Here is a 26,804-nt window from a genome sequence, read left to right on the forward strand (position 1 = left end):
AAATCAGAATAAATATAAAATATTTTAAACTTCCTTACATCTCTGTTATATGAGATCATTCTGTCTGTATCTGTCAGTCCACAGCTGTCTGTCTGTCATTTCAAACTGTCTCTCTTTCTCAGCATAACCAACTGTCACTCTAACAGACCTTCAGCAGCAGAGTGACTATCAGCTCATTCTCACTCTGGGATTAAGCCTGTCAGCTCCAGCTGCTGGTGAAGATGGAACACTGCATTTTTATGCTGTTACCTACTGTCCAGTTCAAAATAATCAGAAAAAAGTTCTCAAAGGGATTTTAACATTAACAGTTAAAATTGTTTTGCTACACTATGGGGTAATTTTCAAAAGGATTTACACACTTAAAATTGGGTTTTACACATATAAATGCAAGTGAGCTTTTGAAAATGTCTACAATATGGGCTGATTTTAAAACCTATTGGGCGGATTTTCAAAGCCCTGCTCGCGTAAATCCGGGCGGATTTACGCGAGCAGGGCCTTGCGCGCCGGCGCGCGCAGAACCCCGGGACGTGCGTAGGTCCCAGAGTTTTCGGAAGGGGGCGTGTCGGGGCGGGGCCGAACGACACGGCGTTTTGGGGGCGGGGCGTGGCATTTCGGGGCGGGCCCGGGGGTGTGGTTTCGGGCCGGGGCGTTCCGGGGGCGTGGCCGCGCCCTCCGGAACCGCCCCTGGGTCCGGTCTCGGCGCGCCAGCAGCCCGCTGGCGCTCGTGGATTTACATCTCCCTCCGGGAGGCGTAAATCCATGGATAAAGGTAGAGGGGGGGGGGTTTAGATAGGGCCAGGGGGTGGGTTAGGTAGAGGAAGGGAGGGGAAGGTGAAGGGAGGGCGAAAGAGCGTTCCCTCCGAGGCCGCTCCGATTTCGGAGCGGCCTCGGAGGGAACGGAGGCAGGCTGCGCGGCTCGGTGCGTGCCGGCTGCCCAAAATCGGCAGCCTTGCGTGTGCCGATCCAGGATTTTAGAAGATACGCGCGGCTACGCGCGTATCTTATAAAATCCAGCGTACTTTTGTTTGTGCCCGGTGCACAAACAAAAGTACGCGAATGCGCTTTTTTAAAAAATCTACCCCTATGCGCGCGGGGTACATTTGTGCGCGTGATTTTATAACATGCGCATGCAGCCCTGCACATGTTATAAAATCTGGGGTCGGCACGTGCAAAGGGGTGCACACTAGTGCACCTTGCGCGTGCTGAGCACTAGGGGAGCCCCGATGGCTTTCCCTGTTCCCTCGAGGTCATTCTGAAATCGAAGTGGCCTCGGAGGGAACTTTTCTTCTGCCCCTCCCCCCTTCTCCCACCTTCCCCTACCTTCCCCTACCTAACCCGCCCCCCAAGCCCTATCTAACCCCCCCACCCAAGCTTTGTTTAATAAGTAGGTTGCGCGTGCTGGCCGAGTGCCAGCGTGCGATCCCAGGGCATGGCCGCAGTGACGGAGGCCTCGGTCCCGCCTCGCCCCTTTCACAAAGTCCCGGGACATACGTGCGTCCCGGGGCTTGTGTGCATTGCTGAGCCTATGCAAAATAGGCTTGGTGCACGCAGGAGCGGCTACACGCGTAAATCCTTTGAAAATCTGGCCCTAAATGCATTGAATTGTCAATGGGTTTCATGCATGCCAATGCACTTTAAGCATGTAAAAAGGTTTTGAAAATGGGTACAATAATATGTTATGTTTACTTGCATAACTCCTTTGAAAAGTACCTCTATAGTCTTTAGGATCATAAAATGTAAACACAAATGCATTCATTAACAGCTCTATTAATAGACCAAATCAGTGTTATTGGATTAAATCAGATCCTAATTGGATTGGCTTTCTCAGACAGGGTTAGGTACAAATTTTCACCACAATTTTCTCCAGAATGTGTGCCTTCTCTTGTCTTAGGGCTGGCATGTTTAAAATGGATTTAACTTTACTATTGCTGAATTTGTTTAACTTCTCTATCTAAGATTAACTTTTTTTTATGCCAAGGATGTCAAAGTATTGTAATATGGCCAGAAGAGCAATTTAAGAAAAAACATTTGACCCTTTTCATATCTCCACTTCCCTACCCCTGTGGACCTTTTTTCTTCCCTCACCACCTCACCCCCCCCCCCCCCCCCAGACTTCTTCTGTCCTCCCCCATCTCCAGATTTTTTTTTTTTTATCACCTCCTATCCAGAGACCTTATTTCTCTTCTTTTTGCCCCCTCTCTGCTGTGGGCTTCTCTTATTTGTCTTCCCAGCCTTGTTGTGAACCTGCTCTATAGTAAAGCGGTAACTTTCAAAGTGACGCATGCGCACATGGACTCGCCAGTTTTATAACGAGCACACATTTATGCATGCATGTTATAAAGTCAGCTACCCATGCATACATGCACGCACAATTTTATATCGAATGCCATTTTGAGCACGTAAGTGGAGGCAATTTTAGTAGATGCTTGCGGTGATGCCAATACCCATTTCCCCAGACCATTCCCAGTTTAGGATTTCCATACTTCCCTAGCTAGCCTGCCTTTCTTTTCTTCTACCTGCCCAGACCCTTAAAAACACAGAGGTAGATTTTAAAAAATTGCGCGATCGCATACTTTTGTTCGCGCATCAGGCACGAACAAAAGTACGCTGGATTTTATAAGATACGCACGTAGCCGCGCGTATCTTATAAAATCTGGGGTCGGCGCGCACAAGGGGGTGCACATTTGTGCAACCTGCGCGTGCCGAGCCCAGCGCGCACTGCCTGTTCCCTCCGAGGCCGCTCCGATTTCGGAGCGGCCTCGGAGGGAACTTTCCTTCGCCCTCCCCCCACCTCCCCCCACCTTCCCCTACCTAACCCACCCCCCCAGCCCTATCTAAACCCCCCCTTACCTTTGTTGGCAGATTTACGCCTGCTAAAAGCAGACATAAATCTGAGCGCACCAGCGGGCTGCTGGCGCGCCGTCACCTGACCCGGGGGCTGGTCCGGAGGCCTCGACCACGCCCCCGGGCCGGCGCCACGCCTCCGGGCTAGCCCCCGAAACGCCGGGGCCCGCCCCCAAAATGCTGCATCATTTCGGGAACGCCCCGACACGCCCCCTCCCCGCCCCTTTTACAAAGCCCTGGGACTTACGCGCATCCCGGGGCTCTACGCGTGCCGGCGGCCTATGCAAAATAGGCGCTCCGGTACGCGAGGGCCCTGCGTGCGTAAATCCGGAAGGATTTACGCGTGCAGGGCTTTTAAAATCCGCCCCACACTGAATAGGCAAGATTTTTAAATTTTTCTACTTACACGCCATCCTCAGCTGAAGTAAAGATACACGGACAGGGACGCCGGCATGCGCTAGTGCACGTAAGAGTTACTGGTGTCATTGGTAAAATCAGGAATGCCCATGCCCTGCCCAGACCATGCCCCCAGCCAGCCCCTTTTTCGCAAATTTTTTTTATCCATGTACCGGGAGATAAGTGGGTGGCCGTGGGCTTTTTAAAATCCTCGTGGCCCGCTCGCATCTGAGTCATGCACATATCTCCTGATTTTGCTGCCCGCAAACCTTTGAAAATCTCCCTCTAATTGGGCTAGTCCTGGTCTCTAATCTGGTGGTAGGAGCAGTGCATGAAGGAGTATGGGTGGAGACTTAGTTAATGCATGCTATCAGGCCTCTGCAGGAACCCCACCCCTTCTTCAATCCCTGGCCTGTGCTCCTTCATATCTTTCTGCTGCCACTACAACTGGGATCAGGTGACTTGGCAGTAGCAAACTAGTGAAAAAAGTTGCAGGCCATATGTTTGACACCTCTGCTCCTAGCTATACAGTTTTTTCACATGGATCTGACATTTTTTTTGTTGGGATGGACAGGCAGGGCAAGAAGGCGAGAAGCAGAACAGGTGGACAGATGAGGAGACATGGAACAATGAAGAACTGAAGGACTGACTACGAGAGCTGAAGAAAAGGATGACAACCACTGGAACTGAAGAACAAGGATGACAACCACTGGAACTCAAGAACAAGAATGAGGGACACTGAACTGAAGATCTGGGAACTGGAGAACGAAGACACAGGAACTGAAGCACAAGGATACTAGAACTGAAGAACACAGGAATTGGAGAATGCAGAAACAGGAATGCTGAAGCAACTCACTCTACTAAGGCAGTAGGGAGACCTGTTGTTGAGGCGTCGGAGGGATGTCTGCAGTGGCCTTATAAAGGCCAAAGAATATGATATCATCACATGGTTCCTGCTGGGTTTTCCCTGCCACGAGCCATTTAAGAATGTGGACGTTGAGTGCATGCATGTCCTAGGAGGAGCAGGGCTTAGAGGTGTTGGTGGCGTCTTATTGCAGGGATATTCAGTGGCATCCTGCCATGTGGCATGGCGATCCACCAAGGTGATGTTACTAACGTGCTGAGATATATAAAAAACCTCAAATAAATCAAATAAATAAATGTAGGAAGAAAAAGTAGGCATCCTGGGATGAGGGAGAAGGATAGGTAAGTGTGGTGGTTTGCGGGCGAAGCCCATGGACCACCAAAGTCAACATTTATATTTATGAGAAAACACCAAGAGGTCATATTCAAAAGCATTTAGCACTCAGAAGTTAGCTGGCTAAACAAATATTTGGGAACATATCTAGCTAAATTCTAGCCAGCTAATAAATGAGGAAGCTAGAATTTTAGCAGGATAAGTTAGGAACATTCTGGAGGCATCACTGGGAGGAGTTGTTAGCCAGATAAGTTAGTCCCCTAACTCCAATATTCAGAGTTAGATGACTGTGCTAAAGTTAGATGGCTATACTTAGCCGGAATACTTTAAGATAGCCAGCTATATTCAATAGTGCAGCCGCATTATTGAATTATGCCTCTAAAGTTAGCCAGATACATTTCAGTTAACTCACTATTTTGTGTTTATATTATTATTTGTATAGCAATTTTTGTTTTGTGATTTTTGGTGTGTATATGTTTTGTATTTTTGTAGAAGTAAATAAGCCAGTTAGGATATGTTTTACATTTTGTAATGTCTAGGGCCATTCTATTCTGACTTCAAGATTTCTGGAACATCAGAGGGTAAAGTGTTATATAGTAATGATGAGGTCGGTGTTGATATTTTAATATGCAATTATGTTGAAATATGTTTGTGATGTTTATTTTAACATTGGAAATATGGTAAATGATGTATTTTTTGCAGATTTCATGAAGTGACTCTACATATGAATACCCTTCCATGATGTGATTTGTGAGTTGTACTTCTATAGAGGACAGTCACATATATTCTGGAGTGATTGAAAGTATTGAATTACATCCACCAGTTTTCATATTGAAGATTGGATTTGTGTCACTTCCTCTGAAGAAGCACTGTTGTGTGAAACGTTGTGACTTTGTGACTTTTATGTGCGTGATTGAGTATAGCAATGTATGTTTTGGATGATATTTTATGATTTGTTTGGGTGATTTGATGGGTACTGGTATTTTGATTGGTGGATACAATATTGTAGATGTGTTTTTAAAATGATTTTGATATATTTTTATTCTTGACATTAGTATAATCAAAACATTTTGTAATTGTTTTGCAGATATCATTTTCTTTCTATTGCTTTTGTTGTATGATATCCAAAAAAATAAGGCAATATAAACTTATATAAGTTTATCTACAATCCAGACTGTGTTTGAATATGGACCTCCAAGGAAAACTAGAGATGTATTGTGTACAAGGAAAGAGATGAAAGGAGGCAGCTGTGATGAAGAAAGGAAATAACATCACAGAATAAATCAGAATGAAAGACAAAAGGCTGGAATATATTTATTTATTTGCATTTGCATCTGCCTGTTTGAATAAGAAATTCATCTAAGGTGAGATACAACATATTAGACGCAGCATAAAATCAGATCAGCAACAGCTTGACAATAGAAAAAGAGGCATAGTAAGGACTGACCTAGAAATAAATCAAGAGTAATGCCTAAACCTAAAAACTTTTTTGTTGGGCAATATATTAGTATATTTGTGTTTACTTTGTAGTCTTTGCCTTTAAATGCAGGAAGGCTCTAATCTGGCTTTTCCTACGCTAAACTGTCTTCTCTTCAGCAGGCCTTACAAGGTTTAGCAGTATCGGCGTAACCTTGATGATATAGTCAGCTTAGAAAAGTATTTGATTCTAGCATTTTAGTAGAAAGCATCCTGTCATGTTTTGCAGATATGACTGAAGTAAACCTGGAGGGCTCGTCCATCTTATAAAATTATTTCCAGATTTATTAAACTGATCCAAATCTTTCAGGCTGTCTTTCAATGCTAGGGGAGGTTTTCTGTTTATCTGCACTACAGGACAACATGGTTTCTAAAATTCCATTATTGTGCCTCGGTATTGTTTCTGTATTTTTGCAATCACCGTGCCCAAAATACAGGATGCATTCCTTATCATTTCCAGAGCATGACATGTTCTTAGTCTCAGAATAGGAATTTTCCTAGCACTACTTTAAAAAAAAAAATTGTGTGACTTGTTTCTTTATATGCCAGAGGCTGAACAAACATTAACTGGGTATGGGCTGCTAATGTCATGCTTCCAGTTTAATTATTTTGCTGAATAAAGTCTTCAGCTGTTGGGCTAGAAGCTCTCGCAGTACAAATCACACAGAGGATGGTGTCTCAATGCTGGTTTATTATTAGATAAGGTAATAATATTAACATTAGGGATGTGCATTCGTCCTGGTTCGGGGAGCCCAAAACCCGAAGGAATCTTTCCTGATTTTCGGGAAAAATTTGTTTCAGGTTTATTTATTTATTTATTTGAGTTTTTTTTCTATACCGGCATTCGCGATGGGAATTGCATCATGCCGGTTTACAATTAACAAGGTGTGACAAAAGGAAATTAATAAGAACTAATGCACTAACTCCCTGTTAGTACGCGCTAACGAAAAAATGTCTCCCCAAATTTTACAGGCCTGAACCGCGGGAAATACGAAATTTCTCCGCGGCGGGCCGTAAACGAAGCCTGAGCCAATAGGTTCGGGCTTCGCACATCCCTAATTAACATTTCCTTACTTACAGTTTACTGCAGGTATAAAAAAGCAGGTAACTTCAATCAAAGCCACAAACGGTTGGGGCAAAGCTTTAAATCCAGTCCAGGTCCGCTTCCACAATAATTCCTTTTCATGGTCAGACACAGTAAATACTTGCGTGACACAACTTCTGCTTACAAAGTTATCAGAAAATGTCCATACCTTGACATCACAAGAAAACATCAATATATAGTTATACAGGGAGAAGAGGTCATGGGTCTTCTACCAGGATCCCACACCATTACCTGGCCTCCAAGCCTTCTAAATGCAGACGCCTTCCTGGCATCCCAGCATACCCTTTGAATCCCCTGAGGACCAATCTGGGTCCGGAGAGGTGGGCCATTATACCAGACTTTCAGTAATCAGAGCCTGGGGTCCTTAGAGGCATTCTGGGGCTCTACACACAGCACACCAGCCTCAACCAAGCAGGCCTACATTCAAGGCTAGCTACATATTTTTCTCTAATCTGAGCTCCTTCTATTGCTGTACCTCTCACTGAAGTAATATATTATCCTGTGAGATGCTCGAAGGTTACTCTGGTGTCAGTGATAAAGCGGTGCTGTCTCTGCTCTTTCTTTCTCAAGCCTCTTTACTAGTTTATGAATAATTCTATCATTCTGGAGCTCATCTTCCAGGACATTTCCTGCTTTGGTTCCTGGCAAAACTGCACAAAATAACTAAGCTGTCTGTATTTCTCACATTTCTGTGCTACACACCTGCCTATTACTTTTTTCTTGTGATTTTCTTTTCTAATGTTTCTTAGAGTCTCTGCTTTTACTCCATAAATTTGTGTTTTGCTAGAGATGTTTCAGCTTCCTAGTAAGTTTGTGGTGTTCTCTCTGCCGTGAGTTCGTTTCTCAGAATAGATGCTTTTCTAAATGTTATCTATCATCTAGATAACTGATCTGCTCTGATTAGTGAGTCTGATAATTCTGTAAAATTGGATGACTACCTTTAAATTAATGTCTTTTGCATATTTGCACTTAAACTGTTCATTTTGTGGAAATGGAACACATAGTAAATTGCAGTAGATAAAGACCAATTTGCTCATTCAGTTTGCAGTTAATTTGATCTGTACTGCTAAGGATGTATCCCAGCTGCCAGCTATTGAATCTTGACTTCTTGTACAATATAATTCTGTATCCAAGACAATTAGACAAGTTTTGTTGTCGTTCATTCCTGAGAAGATAAGCATGGAAGTTCTCATATTTAACACACAGGGCCTTCCTCTCCTCCCATGTCCTACCACCAAATTTTGTAATAGTTTAAAAAGCTAACAAAACTACTGCCCAAGCATCGGCATTCTATGTCCCTGTTGCCTTGCTGGACTGTACCCAGCCAAGGCCAGTTTACTGGCAATGACCCAGTCGGATTCCATGGAGTTGTAGCTTGTTGGTGTATGTGTGTGTTTGGGGGATCCTGTGTGTATTATAAGTGCCTGTGCCCGAGTATGTGTGTGTGTCTGCCTGTACGAATGTATATGTGGGTGCCTATGCCTGCTTGTGCATATACAATACCTGTGTGCGGGTGTCTGTGTTTGTGTGTGTGTCTCTGCCTATCCCTGTATGTGTTTATCTGTGCCTGTGTGTCTGCCTGTGCTTGCCTGTGTGTGTGTGCCTTTGCCTGTTTGTATGGTAGCCTGTGTGGGAGAATGGGAGCCTGTGTGAGTGTGTTTGGGATCCTATGTACCGTTGTGTGTGTATGCATGTGCCTATGTTTATGCATGTGCCTGTGTGTGTGTGTGCGTGCCTGTGTGCCTCTGTGTATACCTGTGGGAGCCTGACAGACAGGGCTTTACAGAAGAAGCAGATTGTCTTTGCATAGTGCATCTTCCACTGTTCTGGATGTCATGTGGTGTCTGAACACAGTCATGACAGTGTGACTAAGTGACGGACACAACACTAGCCGTATATATTATCTATATCTATATAGATAGATAATAATAATATCATTAAAATCATCCATTGTACCTGAAGACTGGAGGGTAGCTAATATAACCCCAATATTTAAAAAGAGCTCCAGGGGCGATCCGGGAAACTACAGACCGGTTAGCCTGATTTCAATGCCAGGAAAAATAGTGGAAAGTGTTCTAAGCATCAAAATCACAGAACATATAGAAAGAGTCTTCTAGGAAAAGTAAAAAGTCATGGGATAGGTGGCAATGTCCTTTTGTGGATTACAAACTGGCTAACAGGCAGGAAACAGAGAGTAGGATTAAATGGACAATGTTCTCAGTGGAAGGGAGTGGGCAGTGATCAGGGATCTGTATTGGGACCCAAAATACGACGAGTGAGGTAATCAAATTTGCAGATACAAAATTATTCAGAGTAGTTAAATCACAAGCAGATTGTGATAATTTTCAGGAAAACCTTGTGAGACTGGAAAATTGGGCATCCAAATGACAGATGAAATTTAATGTGGATAAGTGCAAGGTGATGCATATAGGGAAAAATAACCCATGCTATAGTTACACAATGTTAGGTTCCATATTATGAGCTATCACCCAAGAAAGAGATCTAGGTATTATAGTGGATACCACATTGAAATCGTCGGTTCAGTGTGCTGCGGCAGTCAAAAAAGCAAACAGAATGTTGGGAATTAGAAAGGGAATGGTGAATAAAACAGAAAATGTCATAATGTTTCTGTATTGCTCGATGGTAAGACCGCACCTTGAATACTGTGTACAATTCTGGTCGCCGCATCTCAAAAAAGATATAGTTGCGATGGAGAAGGTACAGAGAAGGGCGACCAAAATGATAAAGGGGATGGAACAGCTCCCCTATGAGGAAAGACTAAAGAGGTTAGGACTATTCAACTTGGAGAAGAGATGGCTGAGGGGGGATATGATAGAGGTGTTTAAAATCATGTGAGATCTAGAATGGGTAAATGTGAATCGGTTATTTACTCTTTTGGATAATAGAAGGACTAGGGGCATTCCATCAAGTTAGCATGTGGCACATTTAAAGCTAATCGGAGAAAATCTTTTTCACTCAACGCACAATTAAACTCTGGAATTTGTTGCCAGAGGATGTGGTTAGTGCAGTTAGTGTAGCTGGGTTTAAAAAAGATTTGGATAAGTTCTTGGAGGAGAAGTCCATTACCTGCTATTAATTAAGTTGACTTAGAAAATAGCCACTGCTATTACTATCAACAGTAACATGGGATATACTTAGTTTTTGGGAACTTGCCAGGTTCTTATGGCCTGGATTGGCCACTGTTGGAAACAGGGTGCTGGGCTTGATGGATCCTTAGTCTGACCAAGTATGGCATGTACTTATGTTTTTATAATATTAAAGCAAAAGATTTGCAGGGTTTATGAGGTAAGGAGGAGCCACTATGGGTTAATCTGGAAAGAGGGAATGGAACATCTATTTAAATTGGTATAATATATTGATCTCCATTGCAGACATACGAAATAGTGATTTAATGATGGATATTTACAAAATTGCTATGAAAGGGTGGTGCTAGGAGATGTCACTCTGATGGATATTGATTAGGACATGACTGCAGTGTCTCCTAGAAGCAAGGAGATCCTATATACTCTGCTGGGAGAACTGTTCCAACAATGGAATACACATGGGGCAGATTTTAATATCTACGCGCGGGCATAGATTTGTGCGCGCAACGTGGCGCGCACAAATCTACACCTGATTTTATAACATGCGTCCGCCGCCGCACGCATGTTATAAAATCCGGGGTTGGTGCATGCAAGGGGGTGCACACTTGTGCACCTTGCGCACACTGAGCCCTAGGGGAGCCCCGATGGCTTTCCTTGTTCGCTCCCAGGCCGCTCCGAAATCGGAGAGGCCTGGGAGGGAACTTTCCTTTCGCCCTCCCAGCCCTACCTAAACCCCCCCATACCTTTGCAAGTTGCGCCTGACTCTGGGCAGGCGTAGTTTGCACGCGACGGCCAAGTGCCGGCGCGCGATCCCCCGGCCTAGAGGTCCTACAGAGGCCTCTGGCCATGCCCCTGCCCCGCCCATTCCCCACCCCTTTTTTCAAGCTCCAGGACATTCATGCGTCCCGGGGCTTGCGCACGTCACTGGACCTATGCAAAATAGGCTCAGCGGGCATAACCCCCCCTACGTGCATAAGGCTTTTAAAATCTGCCGCAAAGGAGGAGATGATACTGGATCTGACTCCCAGTGCTTACAATGGGGACAGCGTTTCTGATGTAGTCGACAATCATCTGGGATCCAGTGATCACTAGGTCTTAAAATTCAGGAAAACTAACTTTGTTAAAATGTAGTACCTCAAGGAGTCATTAGCTAGATGGGAAAATCTAGTGGAAGTTGAGGAGCAGATGGCAAAATTAAAAGGAAATGTTATAAGGACAACTGACCTTTTTCTTAGGAAAGTAAATAAAGGAAAGAGAAAAAAAGAGGCCTCTATGGTTTTCTAAAGAAGTAGCTGAAAGGGTAGGGGAAGAAGGTTAGTGTTTTATAAGTGACAAGAGATCAGAGAAAGAGGAAGACAGGCAAGAATATCTAGAAAAGGTAAGAGAAGTTGGGAAGGTGGTCAGGAATGCAAATGGAAGGAAAAATATTGGGGGGGGGGAAACAAGGCCTTTTTTTTTTTTTTAGATATATTAGTGATAGAAGGAAGTGCAAAAGGTCATTGGAGACTATGCCCTTCTCCTCTACCTACTCCATGCTTTGCACCTGGCTACACCATGTGCTTGGAATAGACACACTGAGCAGACGTGTTAGGGTTCCTCTCTCGCCTTGATTAAATCCCATCTGCCACGCAATTTATAAAATGCTGCTTATTTCTGCCCTGAAACTACATGGATGTGTTTCAGACTACATGTACATATGTAATGCAGGCATACACCTACTTTCCCTACCCATTTTATAAAAATATACGTGCATGTTTTATGCTCATAATAATTTTAACAATTTGTGCGTCATAACTCGGAAATAAACACGGTGGTAGATATTTTATAAAGTATGTGCATACTCTGCATCTGAAAATACATACCTGCATTCGCACTTGGAATCTCCGGTTGGCCACTGCCCCTACAATATCACCCAGACTTTCACCAATTCACCTAGCCCCTCCAGCACTTCATCCTGAACATCCCCCAAACCAGACCTCCTACACAAAAGCTGCAGTCAAAAGACAAGTCTGATCTCAACAGGGAGAGTCAAGTAGAAGGTGGAAAATGTTTTGGACAAGTCTGGCAATGTATGCATGTGAGGCACTTACAAACCAGCAACGTCTGTGCATGCTTCTGAGTTCTGCCCCAAATGTTCCTAAAGCACCCATTTTTTCCCTGCTCACATTTACACATGACTCTGAAAGTACACACATACTCCCCAGGGCTGAAGTAAGTTGTGAAACAAAAAAAAAGAAGACAAAACAGGTAGGAGGGAAAGGGCGGGGGGAGGTAGGGGAAGGGAAGGTGGGATGGGGGGGGGGTAGGGAACGGGGGGAAGGCAGTGTGGCTTGGCGCGCGCAAGGTGCACAATTGTGCACTCTCTTGCGCGCCGACTCCTGCAGTTTATAACTTGCGCGTGCCTGCGCGCACGAGTTATAAAATTGGGCGTACATGTGCGCGTGCTGGGTAGCGCGTGCACATGTATGCCCGTGCTCACTTTTTAAAAATCTACCCCTTAGTTTAGTTAAGGTGTCTACCATAAAACTGTGGGAATAACTTGATTTTATAGGAAAGTAGACTCTCTTAGCCAAACAGGGTAAGTAGAAACAATAAGCACACCTTGATCTATAAGGGTCTTAAGACACCTTTTTGTAAAAAGATTTCTAACTATAACTTATCAGCAAAATCTAAAGTCATAGCCCATCAAGTACATCACAGAAAACATATCTTGGTATTTGGTAATGCATTCTTTTAAATTACTAGTTTTTGATAAAAAGTTAACCTATCCTTTCATTTTCCTTCCCTTCTTTCTTCCTTTACTTGAGACTATGAAGCTCTTTTTCCTCCCCTCTAGTTCCAAGACCATAAGTAGATGAAAACCAGAAAAGTCAATCCTACTCAATAGCAGGTCTAAAGTTAGCTGGATAGGACTAGTGATTCAATCGGGAATATTCAGCAGTTTAGCCATGCTGCTGAATATCCATTGTAAGTTAGCTGTATAAGGCTTATCTGACTAACTTACTTAAATGTTTAGAGGTCCATATTCAGTAAGCAGGTTAGTGGGCAAGTTATCCAGATAAAATTAGCCAGACAGTTGGCCATAGAGGCAAAAACTCAAAGTAAAAACTTTTTAAAATATATCCGAAGCAGGGGTCAGTTGGACCGTTAGATGATCGAGGAATTAAAGGGACATGTAAAGAAGATAAGGCCATTGTGGAAAGATTAGATGATTTCTTTGCTTCGGTGTTTACTGAAGAGGATGTTGGGGAGATACCCGTACGGGAGAAGGTTTTCATGGGTAATGATTCAGATGGACTGAACCAAATCACGGTGAACCTAGAAGATGTGGTAGACCTGATTGACAAACTGAAGAGTAGTAAATCACCTGGACCGGATGGTATACACCCCAGAGTTCTGAAGGAACTAAAAAATGAAATTTCAGACCTATTAGTAAAAATTTGTAACCTATCATTAAAATCATCCACTGTACCTGAAGACTGGAGGATAGCTAATGTAACCCCAATATTTAAAAAGGGCTCCAGGGGCGATCCGGGAAACTACAGACCGGTTAGCCTGACTTCAGTGCCAGGAAAAATAGTGGAAAGTATTCTAAACATCAAAACCCAGAACATATAGAAAGACATGGTTTAATGGAACAAAGTCAGCATGGCTTTACCCAGGGCAAGTCTTGCCTCACAAATCTGCTTCCCTTTTTTGAAGGAGTTAATAAACATGTGGCTAAAGGTGAACCGGTAGATGTAGTGTTCTTGGATTTTCAGAAGGTGTTTGACAAAGTTCCTCATGAGAGGCTTCTAGGAAAAGTAAAAAGTCATGGGATAGGTGGTGATGTCCTTTCGTGGATTACAAACTGGCTAAAAGACAGGAAACAGAGAGTAGGATTAAATGGACAATTTTCTCAGTGGAAGGAATGGGCGGTGGAGTGGCTCAGGGATCTGTATTGGGGCCCTTATTTTTCAATATATTTATAAATGATCTGGAAAGAAATACGACGAGTGATATAATCAAATTTGCAGATGATACAAAATTGTTCAGAGTAGTTAACTAACAAGCAGATTGTGATAAATTGCAGGAAGACCTTGTGAGACTGGAAAATTGGGCATCAAAATGGCAGATGAAATTTAATGTGGATAAGTGCAAGGTGATGCATATAGGGAAAAATAACCCATGCTATAGTTACACAATGTTAGGTTCCATATTAGGTGCTACAACCCCAGAAAGAGATCTAGGCGTCATAGTGGATAACACATTGAAATCGTCTGTTCAGTGTGCTATGGCAGTCAAAAAAGCAAACAGAATGTTGGGAATTATTAGAAAGGGAATGGTGAATAAAATGGAAAATGTCCTAATGCCTCTGTATTGCTCCATGGTGAGACTGCACCTTGAATACTGTGTACAATTCTGGTCGCCGCATCTCAAAAAAGATATAATTGCGATGGAGAAGGTACAGAGAAGGGCTACCAAAATGATAAGGGGAATGGAACAGCTCCCCAATGAGGAAAGACTAAAGAGGTTAGGACTTTTCAGCTTGGAGAAGAGATGGCTGAGGGGGGATATAATAGAGGTGTTTAAAATCATGAGAGGTCTAGAACGGATAGATTTGAATCGGTTATTTACTCTTTCGGATAATAGACTAGGGGGCACTCCATGAAGTTAGCGTGTGGCACATTTAAAACTAATCGGAGAAAGTTCTTTTTCACTCAACGCACAATTAAACTCTGGAATTTGTTGCCAGAGGATGTGGTTAGTGCAGTTAGTGTAGCTGTGTTTAAAAAAGGATTGGATAAGTTCTTGGAGGAGAAGTCCATTACCTGCTATTAATTAAGTTGACTTAGAAAATAGCCACTGCTATTTCTAGCAACAGTAGCATGGGATAGACTTAGTTTTTGGGAACTTGCCAGGTACTTATGGCCTGTATTGGCCACAGTTGGAGACAGGATGCTGGGCTTGATGGACCCTTGGTCTGACCCAGTATGGCATGTTCTTATGTTCTCATATATTCAGCAGGATAAATGTCCCACTGAATGTACTTGCCGAACGTTCTTTGGCTATATGTTTGAATATAGTCAGTTAGGATTTTAAATTATCCAGCCTTGTGTGAAATCAAGATCTTCAAAGAATGTCTGGTTAAGTAGCACTGGGGGGAGGGGGGGAAGGGCCTGTGGCACGATTTCTTCTCCCATACCAAACTTAATAGAGTGCCCTATCGAACCGTGCACCCCCCCACCTCTTATCTCCTCTTAAATGTTAAAATTGCAGGTGCCCCCTCCACCCCATCCCCGGTCAATTAATATTGAATATGCAACTGTTGCCAGATCCTTCTACCCCCCCCCCCCCCATGATCTTAAATTGCAGTGGCACAGCCCTTCCACTCCTCTCGACTCTCCTTCCATCTCCCAAACCCTAAAATGTCCGCTGGGACCAGGGTATGAGCTCACCTGCTCTCAGCACATTTCAGCACAGCTTCTGTCACAAACTGCACTTGAAGCATACACTGCACACATTTCACACTTCCAGCACTGGAGTCATTGGGGTAGATTTTCGAAGGGTTACGCACGTAATATACCTATGTTGCATAGGCTCTATGTTCAGGCTCGGCGGTGCGCGCAAGCCCCGGGACACGCGTATGTCCCGGGGCTTTGAAAAAGGGACGGTCTGGGGGCGGGGCCTGGAGCGAAGCGGCGGGCTGGTGGCGGGCCAGGGGCATTGCGCCAATTCGGGGGCGGTCCCGAGTCCTTCGGCACAGCGGCTGTGCCGGAGGTTCGTGAGCTGGCAGCTGGCCGGCGCTCACAAGATACGCCTGCAAGAGGCAGGCGTAAAAAATAAAATAAGGTGTGGGGGGGGGGGGTGGGGTTTAGGTAGGGCTGGGGGGTGGGTTAAATAGGGGAAGGGAGGGGAAAGTGGGAGGGACCGAAAGAAAAGTTCCCTCCAAGGTCGCTCCGAATTCGGAGCGGCCTTGGAGGGAACGGGGAAAGCCATCGGGGCTCCCCTCGGGCTTGGCGCGTGCAAGGTGCACAAGTGTGCACCCCCTTGCGCGTGCCGACCCCAAATTTTATAACATGCGCGTGGCAGCGTGAATCTGGCCCTTAGCTGGATAGAATTAAAAACTGGCTCTTTTTTGAGCTAGAGTATACTTGGTTAATGACTTATTCTGCTAAAATCTAGCCAGATAAGTGACTGAATATTACAAAACTTGTTGTTTAGATGATTTAGAGGCTTGCTCTTTATAGGGCTGCCTCCTGACATCATCAAAGGAGGCTGGTCTAGAGATTCCCACGCTGAGCCCTTTGAGGCAGAGCCTCTCCTAGTGCGTGCGCCTAGGGAGAGCTCCGCCGAGAGCAGAACACCAGCGGTTGGGGCCGTGTGGTAGGCCGTGGCCAGCCAGCCCGGATCGGGAGATGCCGTGCCGACCAGAAGGAGCGGTGATTCATGGCAGCAGAAGTAGGGGGGTTTGACCTTGGTCCTCCACGGTCAAGCCCCACAACATTCAATATTAACCTCTTACTTTTCAATATCTACCTCTTTATGATTAACTTGATTTAATGTTTAGGTATACCAGCTCTTCATATTATTTCTACCGGTTTGCTATGATTTTCTGAATCGAGTGTCTTAGCATAAGCAATAAAGTAGAGATGTAAATCTTTGAATCATTCTGTCAGATATCCTTCATAATGAGTAAATAACATCTCTTATCCCACTCTTCTAAATGCTAGTCGTCTCACCTACATGCTATTCAACAGTTGGTGCAGTTCTGTTTTTAATGATCTGCAAAAAATATCCTACATGTATGTGATAACAAACTTATTGTCCTGTAATCCTCACACTCCATTGCTTTCTTAATTTTTAGGAATTATAGTAAAGGGAATAATGAGAGTCTTCTGGGAATTCTCCAATGATGACTTTCTGCTTGCTGAAATTTGTGAGAGTTTTTACTCTTTCTCATCTATATTCAGCAAAATTTCAATAGTATGTTGTCAGGTCCAGGGTCTTTTATTTATTGGCATCTTCTTTATTATATTTTTGATTTCTTCTTCACTAACCTTATTCATACTTTCTCCATTAGCAGACTGTTACTATATTATTGCATTTTATGATATATTTTGGATTATTGATATTTTATTATGATGTACTTGTTTGTTGTATTATTCTGCTTATTGTAAACCACATGGGTTGAACTTGTTCATGGAAGGTGGTCTATAAGTGTAATATAACATAACAGTAAACAAAAAACAGTATACTACACACACATACACACTTCTATTAGTTAGAGAAAACACAAATCTATAGTGAGTCGGCATCAAGAACTGCATGGCTATATGTTGCCATAATAGTGTCTATATAGATATATAATCACTTGCCAGAGTATTTTTATACATGTATTTTTTAAAAAGTTTCCTTCATGAAAATCCTTCTCTTAATGATATAAAAGCAACAACTGATTTCCTCTAATAATGGAGCAATAAGTCATCATCTTTCCTCGGGGGCTATTCAAAGTCACAATGGATCAGCTTCCATATATCACATAGTTATACTGATAGTCATCTGCATAGCAAAGTACTTATCTCATACTATAGAGATGTACAAAAATGTCTCCCATTTAGATGAAACACACATCTCTTTTTTCTATCTAATTGAAGCATGTGTGGCCCATCGATTGTGATATGCGATTTCTCACTCCTTATTTAGGATTATACATAACATAACATGAGTAGTTCTACAGAATTGTAGCTGTCTATAATCATTACAAAAACAGAAGTTTCAAATACTGAGCGGGAATTCTTTGCACGGAAATAGCTTGAGTGTGCCAGATTTCTTCTGTCTTACGTGTTTCCGATATAAATTTATTAAACAGAATGACTTAATATAGAATGACTTGTCTAATTCCAGTAAGCAAATAAAATCTGTTTCTTCAAATGAATCATCATTATTTAACTACTTTAATTAGTTTGTTAAGAGATGGTTTTGGATGAAAGAGGTTCAGGAAGACTAGGATGACACATACAACTGCAGCATATTTCCAGTCAGGAGATCTACGCCAAGAATGGCCATTCAGACTTGGAAGAGGTAGTTAAACCAAGTACTTAGATACTGCTGTTGTGCATCGGATTTATTTTTTCAGTTAAGAATCATTTGAACGTTAACAGGAGGTTTCTGAAGTGTTTTAATTACCATAATGTAATGCTTTAATTCCTCCACCTCCTGCTCTTTGTATACTCCTCCTTGTTCGCCCTCCCTGTTCATTGTAATTTCTGCCTTTTAAGTTACATTGTAAACCGGTATGATGTATGCATACTAATACCGGTATATAAAAGTTTTTAAATAAATAAATAAATAAATAATGTGTTTGACAGAGAACAGTTTTGTAGCAATGTGTGGGAAATATGCGCTTGCCAGCAAGCCATTTCATCAGGGTTAAACACTAACTTCCCTTCTCCCTGATATTTGCCTGAATAAAAGCATCACTTGTGCTTAAGCCCCTCTGCCTAGGAGAGGATACCTGACTTCATGTATTTCTCTGGCCTATAATTAATCCTGTTAGCCTGAAAGAAGGGCTGGGTGTTCCCTAGTCAGAGGCAGGACAAAGTCAGGAGGTATAGATTTCAGCAGCCAATGATATGATCCGTGCACACCCCCTGAGCCAAAGCCAATGGTGTAATGACTCTTCTGTTGCTATGGGAAAGTAGCCAATCATGTAATGACACATCATCTGCCTTTGTATGAATGTACAATAAAAGGAAGAGGCTCGGGAGGACAAACCCTCTTTGCCCTCTTTGCCTTCCCTCCTCCTGCCTGCGATGAAAGCTCTTCATTACTGCTACATCTGGTGACCCGCGACAGTGATGATAAACTCCATGCTTATTTCGGCTGGTCATAGCCTAGATACGTATCGTTCAACAGATTTGCAATCGTAAGTATATTAAAGTACTTTTTAGTATATTTAAGTATTTCTCAGCAAGTTTGTTCCCCACACTCGTAAGAATGGGTAATGATTTGACTGTACAGCAGCGGCTACATGCCAGAAAGCTGCAGCAAATCATCAATAATCATTATTTCATCACCAGAAGAAAAATAGCGCAAGTCAGCCTGGGGGACTTAGAAAAATTAATAAGTGAAATAGCTTGCCGTTGCCCTTGGTATTCTATGGAGTCTGGAACTCTAAATACCCAGGAATGGATCTCAATCGGCAATTATCTTCATACGGCTCCCAGAGCTCCCATAAAGCTAAGATTAATCTGGCAAAAATGTACAGAAGCCATCGAATGCAAAGAAAAAAAAGGTTTAAAAACAGCAGTTTCAAACCATGTGCTTTTAGAAGCAGGCAGACATACCCTTCCCCCATCTTCTCAGTCTTCCTCAGAGACAGCAAATTCTTTGTATCCTCAGCTCCTCATACCTACACCCAAAGCACAAGCAATTCACACCTTCCCCATTTCTTCAGAAAACCAACCCTTGAGAACAATAGAGCCACCACCTGGCCTGGGTGGGGCGATTAGCATTGAATTTCAGCAGAAACTGCAGAAAGAAAACCTTACAGAAACAGAATTATTAGAAGGACTTCAAGCCTTCCCCATCTCAGAAAAGAACCATGAACAAAGGGGGACAGAAAATGAAATAGAACATCTGGGGACACACACTCACATGGCTCCTGTGGCTTCCTCTGCATCCACCTCAGAGAAAATGCCCCAGGAAATAGAAAACACTGAGGTCAGAAAAACTAGCCTTCCTCCATCTTGCCTGCAAGCCCTTCCCCCACCAACCACCATGGGATTTCACCTAGAACATGGAAATCTCACAAGAGAGGAATTATTGAAAGGGATTCAAGCCCTTCCCATTACAGAAAGAAACAAAGAACTAGGTGTGGCAGCAATAGAGTTGAGTGCCATGTGCAGTGACTATGCCCCCAGGTCTTCAAAGAAATCAGCGTGTAAGATCTTGGGCCTGTGTTACAAGCAAAGAAAATATCATTATGAAAAAAAGGATTTAATTAGACTCCTGCGTTACAAGCAAAGAAAATATCACTATGAAAAAATTGATTTAATTATACACTTCAATGACCTCTTGCAGAACAGATTAGGCAAAGTAACTGTGCAGACAGTACAAATTTGGAAAAAATGGTTTCTATTAGTATTTTAATTCAGTTACAAAAAATCTGCATACTTTGAGAATATTTTCCCCCACAAAGTGTATGCAGAGCTTATGTTACAAACTGTACTGAAATTTGAATAATATTCTGTGTAAATTACATGTGAAAGTTTCCCTTTTGCAAAGTTTATTTGGCTCACATTTAAAATGACTCCATTTCTCTGAGATTTAAGTTTATAGTTTGAATTGCCAGCGCACAGTTTCTTATTGCAATTTTCCTATAGGAGAAAAATAGTATCTGTCTGCAAGGAATCAGTCCTTGCCAGCCATTGTCTGTGGTCATTTGTTAAACAATGCTATCTTTAAGTTTCTATTGACTGAAGGATTAACTCCTTGGGTGCAGTTCTTTTCTTTTGGGAAACACTGCTCCTCCCCCCCTCTTCTGTAACTCTTGCTAGCCACTCATGGGGGAGGGAGGGAGAACTTTTGAAAAGAGAAAAACTGGACTTAGTCCTGCAATTTCTCTCTCTACTTTCTATATGTCTTTAATCTTTTAATACTTTCAAACTTTAGCATGCAGCAGACAGAGCTGAGCAAACAGCGTGTTTAATTTCCTATTCTAATAATTATAAGAAGAAATTCTATTCTGATACTCCACATTGAATTTAAGCTCAGAGTATTATTGATTGCAACCTGGAACAATAGTTGCAATCTATAAAGTAATGATGGGGTCTCCACTAGGAGGCGCTATGTTATTCTACAAGTTATATTATATTATTGTTTTAATAATTCTGTTGTATAATAGTTTTTATTTTTCAGACCTACAGACCTTCTGTATTAAGGACACTTCAGTTTTATTTTCTTTTTCACAAATTTATACAGAATTCTGAACCTTATAATTTTTACTGACAGAGGTTGCTACATCTAAAGCAATCCCTCCCAAGCCTTTTCTTGCAAATCCAAATTGATTTTATTAAATTGAATAATAGAATTGATTTCTTCAAGGTTAAAAAAGTAAGAATTTCACTTTTATCCTTACCTTAGTAATTTTTTGCTGTATGCCAGTTTTTAATATTTTCCAGATTGACACTGCCATGAGGAGATGTGAAGATGAACACTTTGCAGCTTATTTTAACATTTTCAAACATTTTTCTAAACACCTTTTGACTTTTGATTTTTGATCCTTGATCTAATTTTGTTTTTGATAACTTTTTGATAAGATTTTTAGCTCATATTATGTGTTATCTGTTGTCTGTCTTGATGCAAGAAATATTTGCAGGATGGATGAATATGTGTCAGTTTTGTGTAAATTAATATTTGCAAGATGAATGAATATATGTCAGTCTTGTGTAACATATGTTTAATGTAATGTCTAATATACTTGTCATTTGATTCTGCTTACTGCAAATGACTTTTCCTTTAAATGATTAATTTACATTTATTGCTATTTTACTGAATGAAAATTGATCACTGCATAAAAAATTCTTGATAATGGGCCTACCCTATGTTCTGAAAACTAAAAATGGCTCTGCTTACTGCAGCCATTCCTTTGCATGAATTTTGTTAATTGAATATTAAATACTTATTTGGCATCCCCTACAACACCACAGGGCAAGCCATTGTGGAGAGAGCAAATCATACCCTTAAGAGCTCTGGACCAAACAAAAAGAAAAAAGGGGGATTGCCCCTGGATTTTCCCCCTGAACAAAGTATTGTTTACTTTAAATCATCCAAACATATCAAATTTAAGACCACAGCCATGAGTAATCATTATGGGACTAGGGTTACTCACCCACAGCCATCAGTTTTGTATAGAATATTTAATGTCTGGTACGGTCCCGTTCCCTTAAAATGGGGAACGAGGATATGTTTCTCTGCTTGCTTCCACAGGTATCAAGCTGTGGAAAGATGGAAAGATGGAAAGGTGTCCAGGTCTACAGGACCCGATCCCAAACTTCTCCCTGAGCCTCCACAGCCCTCAGAAGGACAGAGACTGGACTCCTTGCAAAAAGCAGCACCACATGACCTGGAGACAGATCAAGGCCCTATCCAACCAATCTGCACAACTCTTAGAACAGCAAGGCCTTGAGAAAACTCCAGAGAACTTATTAGCCGCTTTTTCTTGCCTGAATGCCAACTCATTAACAATTGTGTTCTGCATCCTCCTCCTTTGCCTTATTTCTCCAGCTATGGCGATTTCAGAACAAGGACTCTGACAGGACAACATGTACATCCTCGAATCAGAACTTTTCACACCTGTTGAATCGAACAGACTGTTGGATCTGCACACACATGCCAACCCAAGCCTGCGGAGAACTACTGATGCATGCTGTACCATTTAACCTTACAGTATGGACTAATTATCCTTTACAGAGAGGTTTTCATTAACTCTCCAGTTAATACTACCATACTACACATTGGTAGCGGTATTCAAGAGACTGCCGCTCTTTGTTGGGACTATGATACAGGGGATGGAAAGGGAATTCAGGTGGGAAATATCCATATTGTAACTGAACTTTTGTATTAATCACTGAACACTTGCATAGTTATACCACATATATGTATGCAATTGGCAGATTTCAGGATGTGCAGTGGGAGACCCAAGCAAGTACAGAAAGTATAGAGGGGATGAAGGATTTACCTTTTGTAGTTATATAGCCCAAATGATAACCAATGACATGTCCACTAATCTGTTAGGAAACATATGGATGTTATGTGGGCGTAGAGCATATATGTACATTTCCCCAAGATGGAGAGACAGATGCACTTTAGGCTACATCCTCCCCTCATACTATGCAGTCAAAAATTTACCCAAAGCAAGGCTCCGTAACAAAAGGGAGGCGATAAATAATCCCATAGAAAAGTATACAGAAACTCAGATAGCTAGAAGCCTGTTTCCTCCAATGGGGACAGCTATAAATTACAGAGACTTACACATCCTAGCTAACTGGACGACTGCCATATTTAATCAGACAGTTCATGCATTAAAACTACTCACAACAGAAGTTTCTCAGATTAGAGAAGTAGCATTACAGAACAGCTATACCTTAGACACTATTTTAGCTTTAACCTTAGACAACATTTTAGCCTTAAAGGGTGGTGTTTGTGCATTAATTGGATCTCATTGCTGTGTGTACATATCAGTTTATAAAGCAAACCTCACACATACCACAGAGCAGATAGAAACCATGGTTGCTGATGCACCATTTTCAGACAGAATACCTACTTCTCCATGGGACTGGCTATGGTCCTGACTCCCTGATATTTCTGGTCTCAAAAGGGGTGATTTCTATTATAATTACTGTAATTATCTTAATTGTTTGCCTGTGATGCTGTATTCAGTGCATACCCAACCCTCATATCCATATTGAAACCTTGCTCTCAGCCCGGATACAAAGATGTCTTGTAAGATGCCTAATAGGGAATCCGGAGCCCTGCAGAGTTGGCACACCACCTGCACCAGCTCTGGGTGATATGGAGATTCAGAAGCTCATCGACAGCTGGCACACCACGTCGAATTATAGCTTTCTTCTCTCCATAATCCCTCTTCCCCTATTTCCAGCCCATACCAAGACATAACAGATTTCAGTTAGGGTCTAAAGCTTTACTGTGCTGCCCTAAACAAAAACAAAAAGGGTGAGATGTGGGAAATATGCGCTTGCCAGCAAGCCATTTCATCAGGGTTAAACACTAACTTCCCTTCTCCCTGATATTTGCCTGAATAAAAGCATCACTTGTGCTTAAGCCCCTCTGCCTAGGAGAGGATACCTGACTTCATGTATTTCTCTGGCCTATAATTAATCCTGTTAGCCTGAAAGAAGGGCTGGGTGTTCCCTAGTCAGAGGCAGGACAAAGTCAGGAGGTATAGATTTCAGCAGCCAATGATATGATCCGTGCACACCCCCTGAGCCAAAGCCAATGGTGTAATGACTCTTCTGTTGCTATGGGAAAGTAGCCAATCATGTAATGACACATCATCTGCCTTTGTATGAATGTACAATAAAAGGAAGAGGCTCGGGAGGACAAACCCTCTTTGCCCTCTTTGCCTTCCCTCCTCCTGCCTGCGATGAAAGCTCTTCATTACTGCTACACAATGCATCTGACATGAGGGCTCCTCGGCTTCTAGAAGTAACAGCAAGAGGACGCCGTGATCCAACCAAAGATTTTACATTTTCAAATCCAAGGTGCTTTAGTCAAAAATAGTATTGACAAAAAGGAAAGCAAAACCAAGTCCAGTCATGGCTGGTGCAAAGGTATTAGGCGCCCTAGGTGAATCTTCTGCCTTGTACCCCCCTCCCCCTCCCAGTCCAGGCTCCGGTTCCGGGTCCCAACCTCATTCACTCAGACAGGCCCCCTCTCTTACACACACGCTTAGGGGCCAATGCAATACATTTGCGTAGAAAGCAGGCGCTGCACAGTCAGCGCCCGCTTTCTTAATGCGCCCTAGGCGCCCCCAAGGGGGGGGCACCATGCAATATTTAAATTAGGGGGTCGCGTTAGGAAGGAGGCGCTAGGGTTGCTTGCGCGTCCCTAGTGCCTCCTTGCTAACGCAAACCCGATCGCCATCGGCGGTCCACCGGTTAGGAAAACCGTCACCGAGTTTATTGGTGTTGGTTTTCCTAAACGCTGCATAGCCAAGGGGTTCAGGAAACAGACACTTCTCATTCGAGCGTCTGTTTCCTGCACTTGACTGCCAGTGTCTTTGTTTTTTTTTTTCTATTCTTTAATTTTATTTGTTTGGTTTTCCTCCTCCTTAATATTGCAATGATATTAAGTTGGAGGCAGTACAGAAAAGCATTTTTTCCCTGCTTTTCTGTACTGGTTTAAGGAGCGCTCAGCAATTAACGCCTGCTCCAGGCAGGCATTAATGACCGAGTACCAGATGTGCGTCCTAGACACATATTTTTGGTTTTGCTTCTGGAGTGAATGGTTTTAGCCTCAATCACATGCATTTGCATGTGATTAGCGCCATTAGACTCACTCCGCCTTGGACACGCTGAGCTAATCCCCTTATTGCATTAGGGGATTCATTAGCACCTATTCAACTCGCGTCCAACTGCCGGTTATACAGTGTGCTCAGCTGAGCGCACTGTATTGCATTGGCCCCTTAGGCTCCTTGTCTCATTCACACATGCACACATGCTCCCTCTCTAATACCATTGCGCTGTCGTACACCCCCAATCCCTCTCACTCACACACACATACAAACAGAGGTGCCGCTTGTGGCCCGCTGAGTCTCTACTCCTCTAGGCTGCAAGTGGGATGAACTCTACCAGTGGTCCCACATGGCTGCTCTTTGCCACCCGCTAATGGCTGACGCCCTAGGCGACTGCCTGCCTAGTTCTCCTGTAGGGATGTGCCGGCCCTGAGTACGGTCTTCAATTAAATAAGTGTTCCTCTGCCCTAATTCACAAACGGTTTGGAGAAATATACATGCGTTTAAGTTTGCTTTTCTTTTTGTCATCTGTTTCTTTAGAATTGTTGAACTAAGGACTGAGGATCCTATTCTCATGAACATTTGAAAACAGTGTTATCAAAGGCATCAGCACAGAAGTCTGAGCTTTTATGCCATAGGAAGGGACATGCTATATTATGAGACTTGCATAAATAGTAAGTACTAAGCAGGAGGTAGTTTACACCTTTTCAGACAAGATTAAGGTGAAATCAAGTAAATTACCTTCTTGCATGCTATCACTGAGCTTCCTAGGCTGCTTCCTGAGCTGTCCGTGCTGCTGAAGTGGCTCGCCTGCTGGTTGGAGACCTCGTACATCAGTGGAGATTCAAAGTTACTGAAGGAAAAGAAAGACAGATTGCAATGAGCAAAAAAATATAAAGCAAACAGCAACAAATATGCAGCAACAGAATATGAAGGCAGTTAAGATGAAGCTTCAGATTCCTGTTCCTGTGGACTTGATGAGAGCTGCTTTGCTACGCCGGATGTAATTTACCAGCCTAACAACTCCAACAGGTTTGAACATGGTGCTGGCCTTGATCGCTCTAACCCACCAAGAATGGACCAGAATTTTAAACCATACTTTTCTGGGTACAGTGAAAAGCTTGAGATGGTATTCACCAATTAACTGTAAATGAATTCAACGTGAAAAAGGCAGTAGGACCTAAAATATTAAAGTCCCTCCTGGGACTATGTGAACCGTACAATGGTAATGCTACTTAACGGCAAGCAGTAAATGCAACTTTATATACCCCAGGTTAATCTGAGGACAGATCATTGGGAGTACTCCTTGTAGCAACATACAACCCAGTGCTGGAACAACTAGGAAGCAGACCAAGAGACCTACATTCCCTATTCCTGGAGGAGGAGTCGCTGAAAGAAACATTCCCTGATCTTTCCGAACTGGTCTTCTGAAGGAAAACCTACGAAGAAGAAGAAAGCTACTAACAGAAACTCTGAAAGGAGAATAGCATGCATCCCTGTCGGCACATATCACAAGGCCCTATGGTTACCCACGTAAGGGGACCCTGTTCATGCCCCACATATTGTTCAGGGGCAGAAAAATGTGTTGAATTGCTACATCGGCAAAACAGAGAAGAATAAGCTTACACAAAAATTACGCGTCCTCCCATATCAGAAGTGCAA

General features: G+C 42.8%; 1 protein-coding gene across 1 annotated transcript in view; it reads right to left on the reverse strand.

Annotated features, from left to right (window-relative positions):
* SPHKAP (SPHK1 interactor, AKAP domain containing) overlaps positions 1 to 26,436 on the reverse strand; it is a 281,946-nt gene extending 255,510 nt beyond the window's left edge. Inside the window, 2 exon segments of the mRNA XM_029617349.1 lie at positions 25,884 to 25,995; positions 26,411 to 26,436. Coding sequence (XP_029473209.1) covers positions 25,884 to 25,995; positions 26,411 to 26,436 — 138 coding nt within the window.
* Between the last annotated feature and the right edge of the window lie 368 nt (positions 26,437 to 26,804).

This window comes from Rhinatrema bivittatum, chromosome 9 (genome assembly GCF_901001135.1).
Source record: "Rhinatrema bivittatum chromosome 9, aRhiBiv1.1, whole genome shotgun sequence".
Taxonomy (NCBI): domain Eukaryota; kingdom Metazoa; phylum Chordata; class Amphibia; order Gymnophiona; family Rhinatrematidae; genus Rhinatrema; species Rhinatrema bivittatum.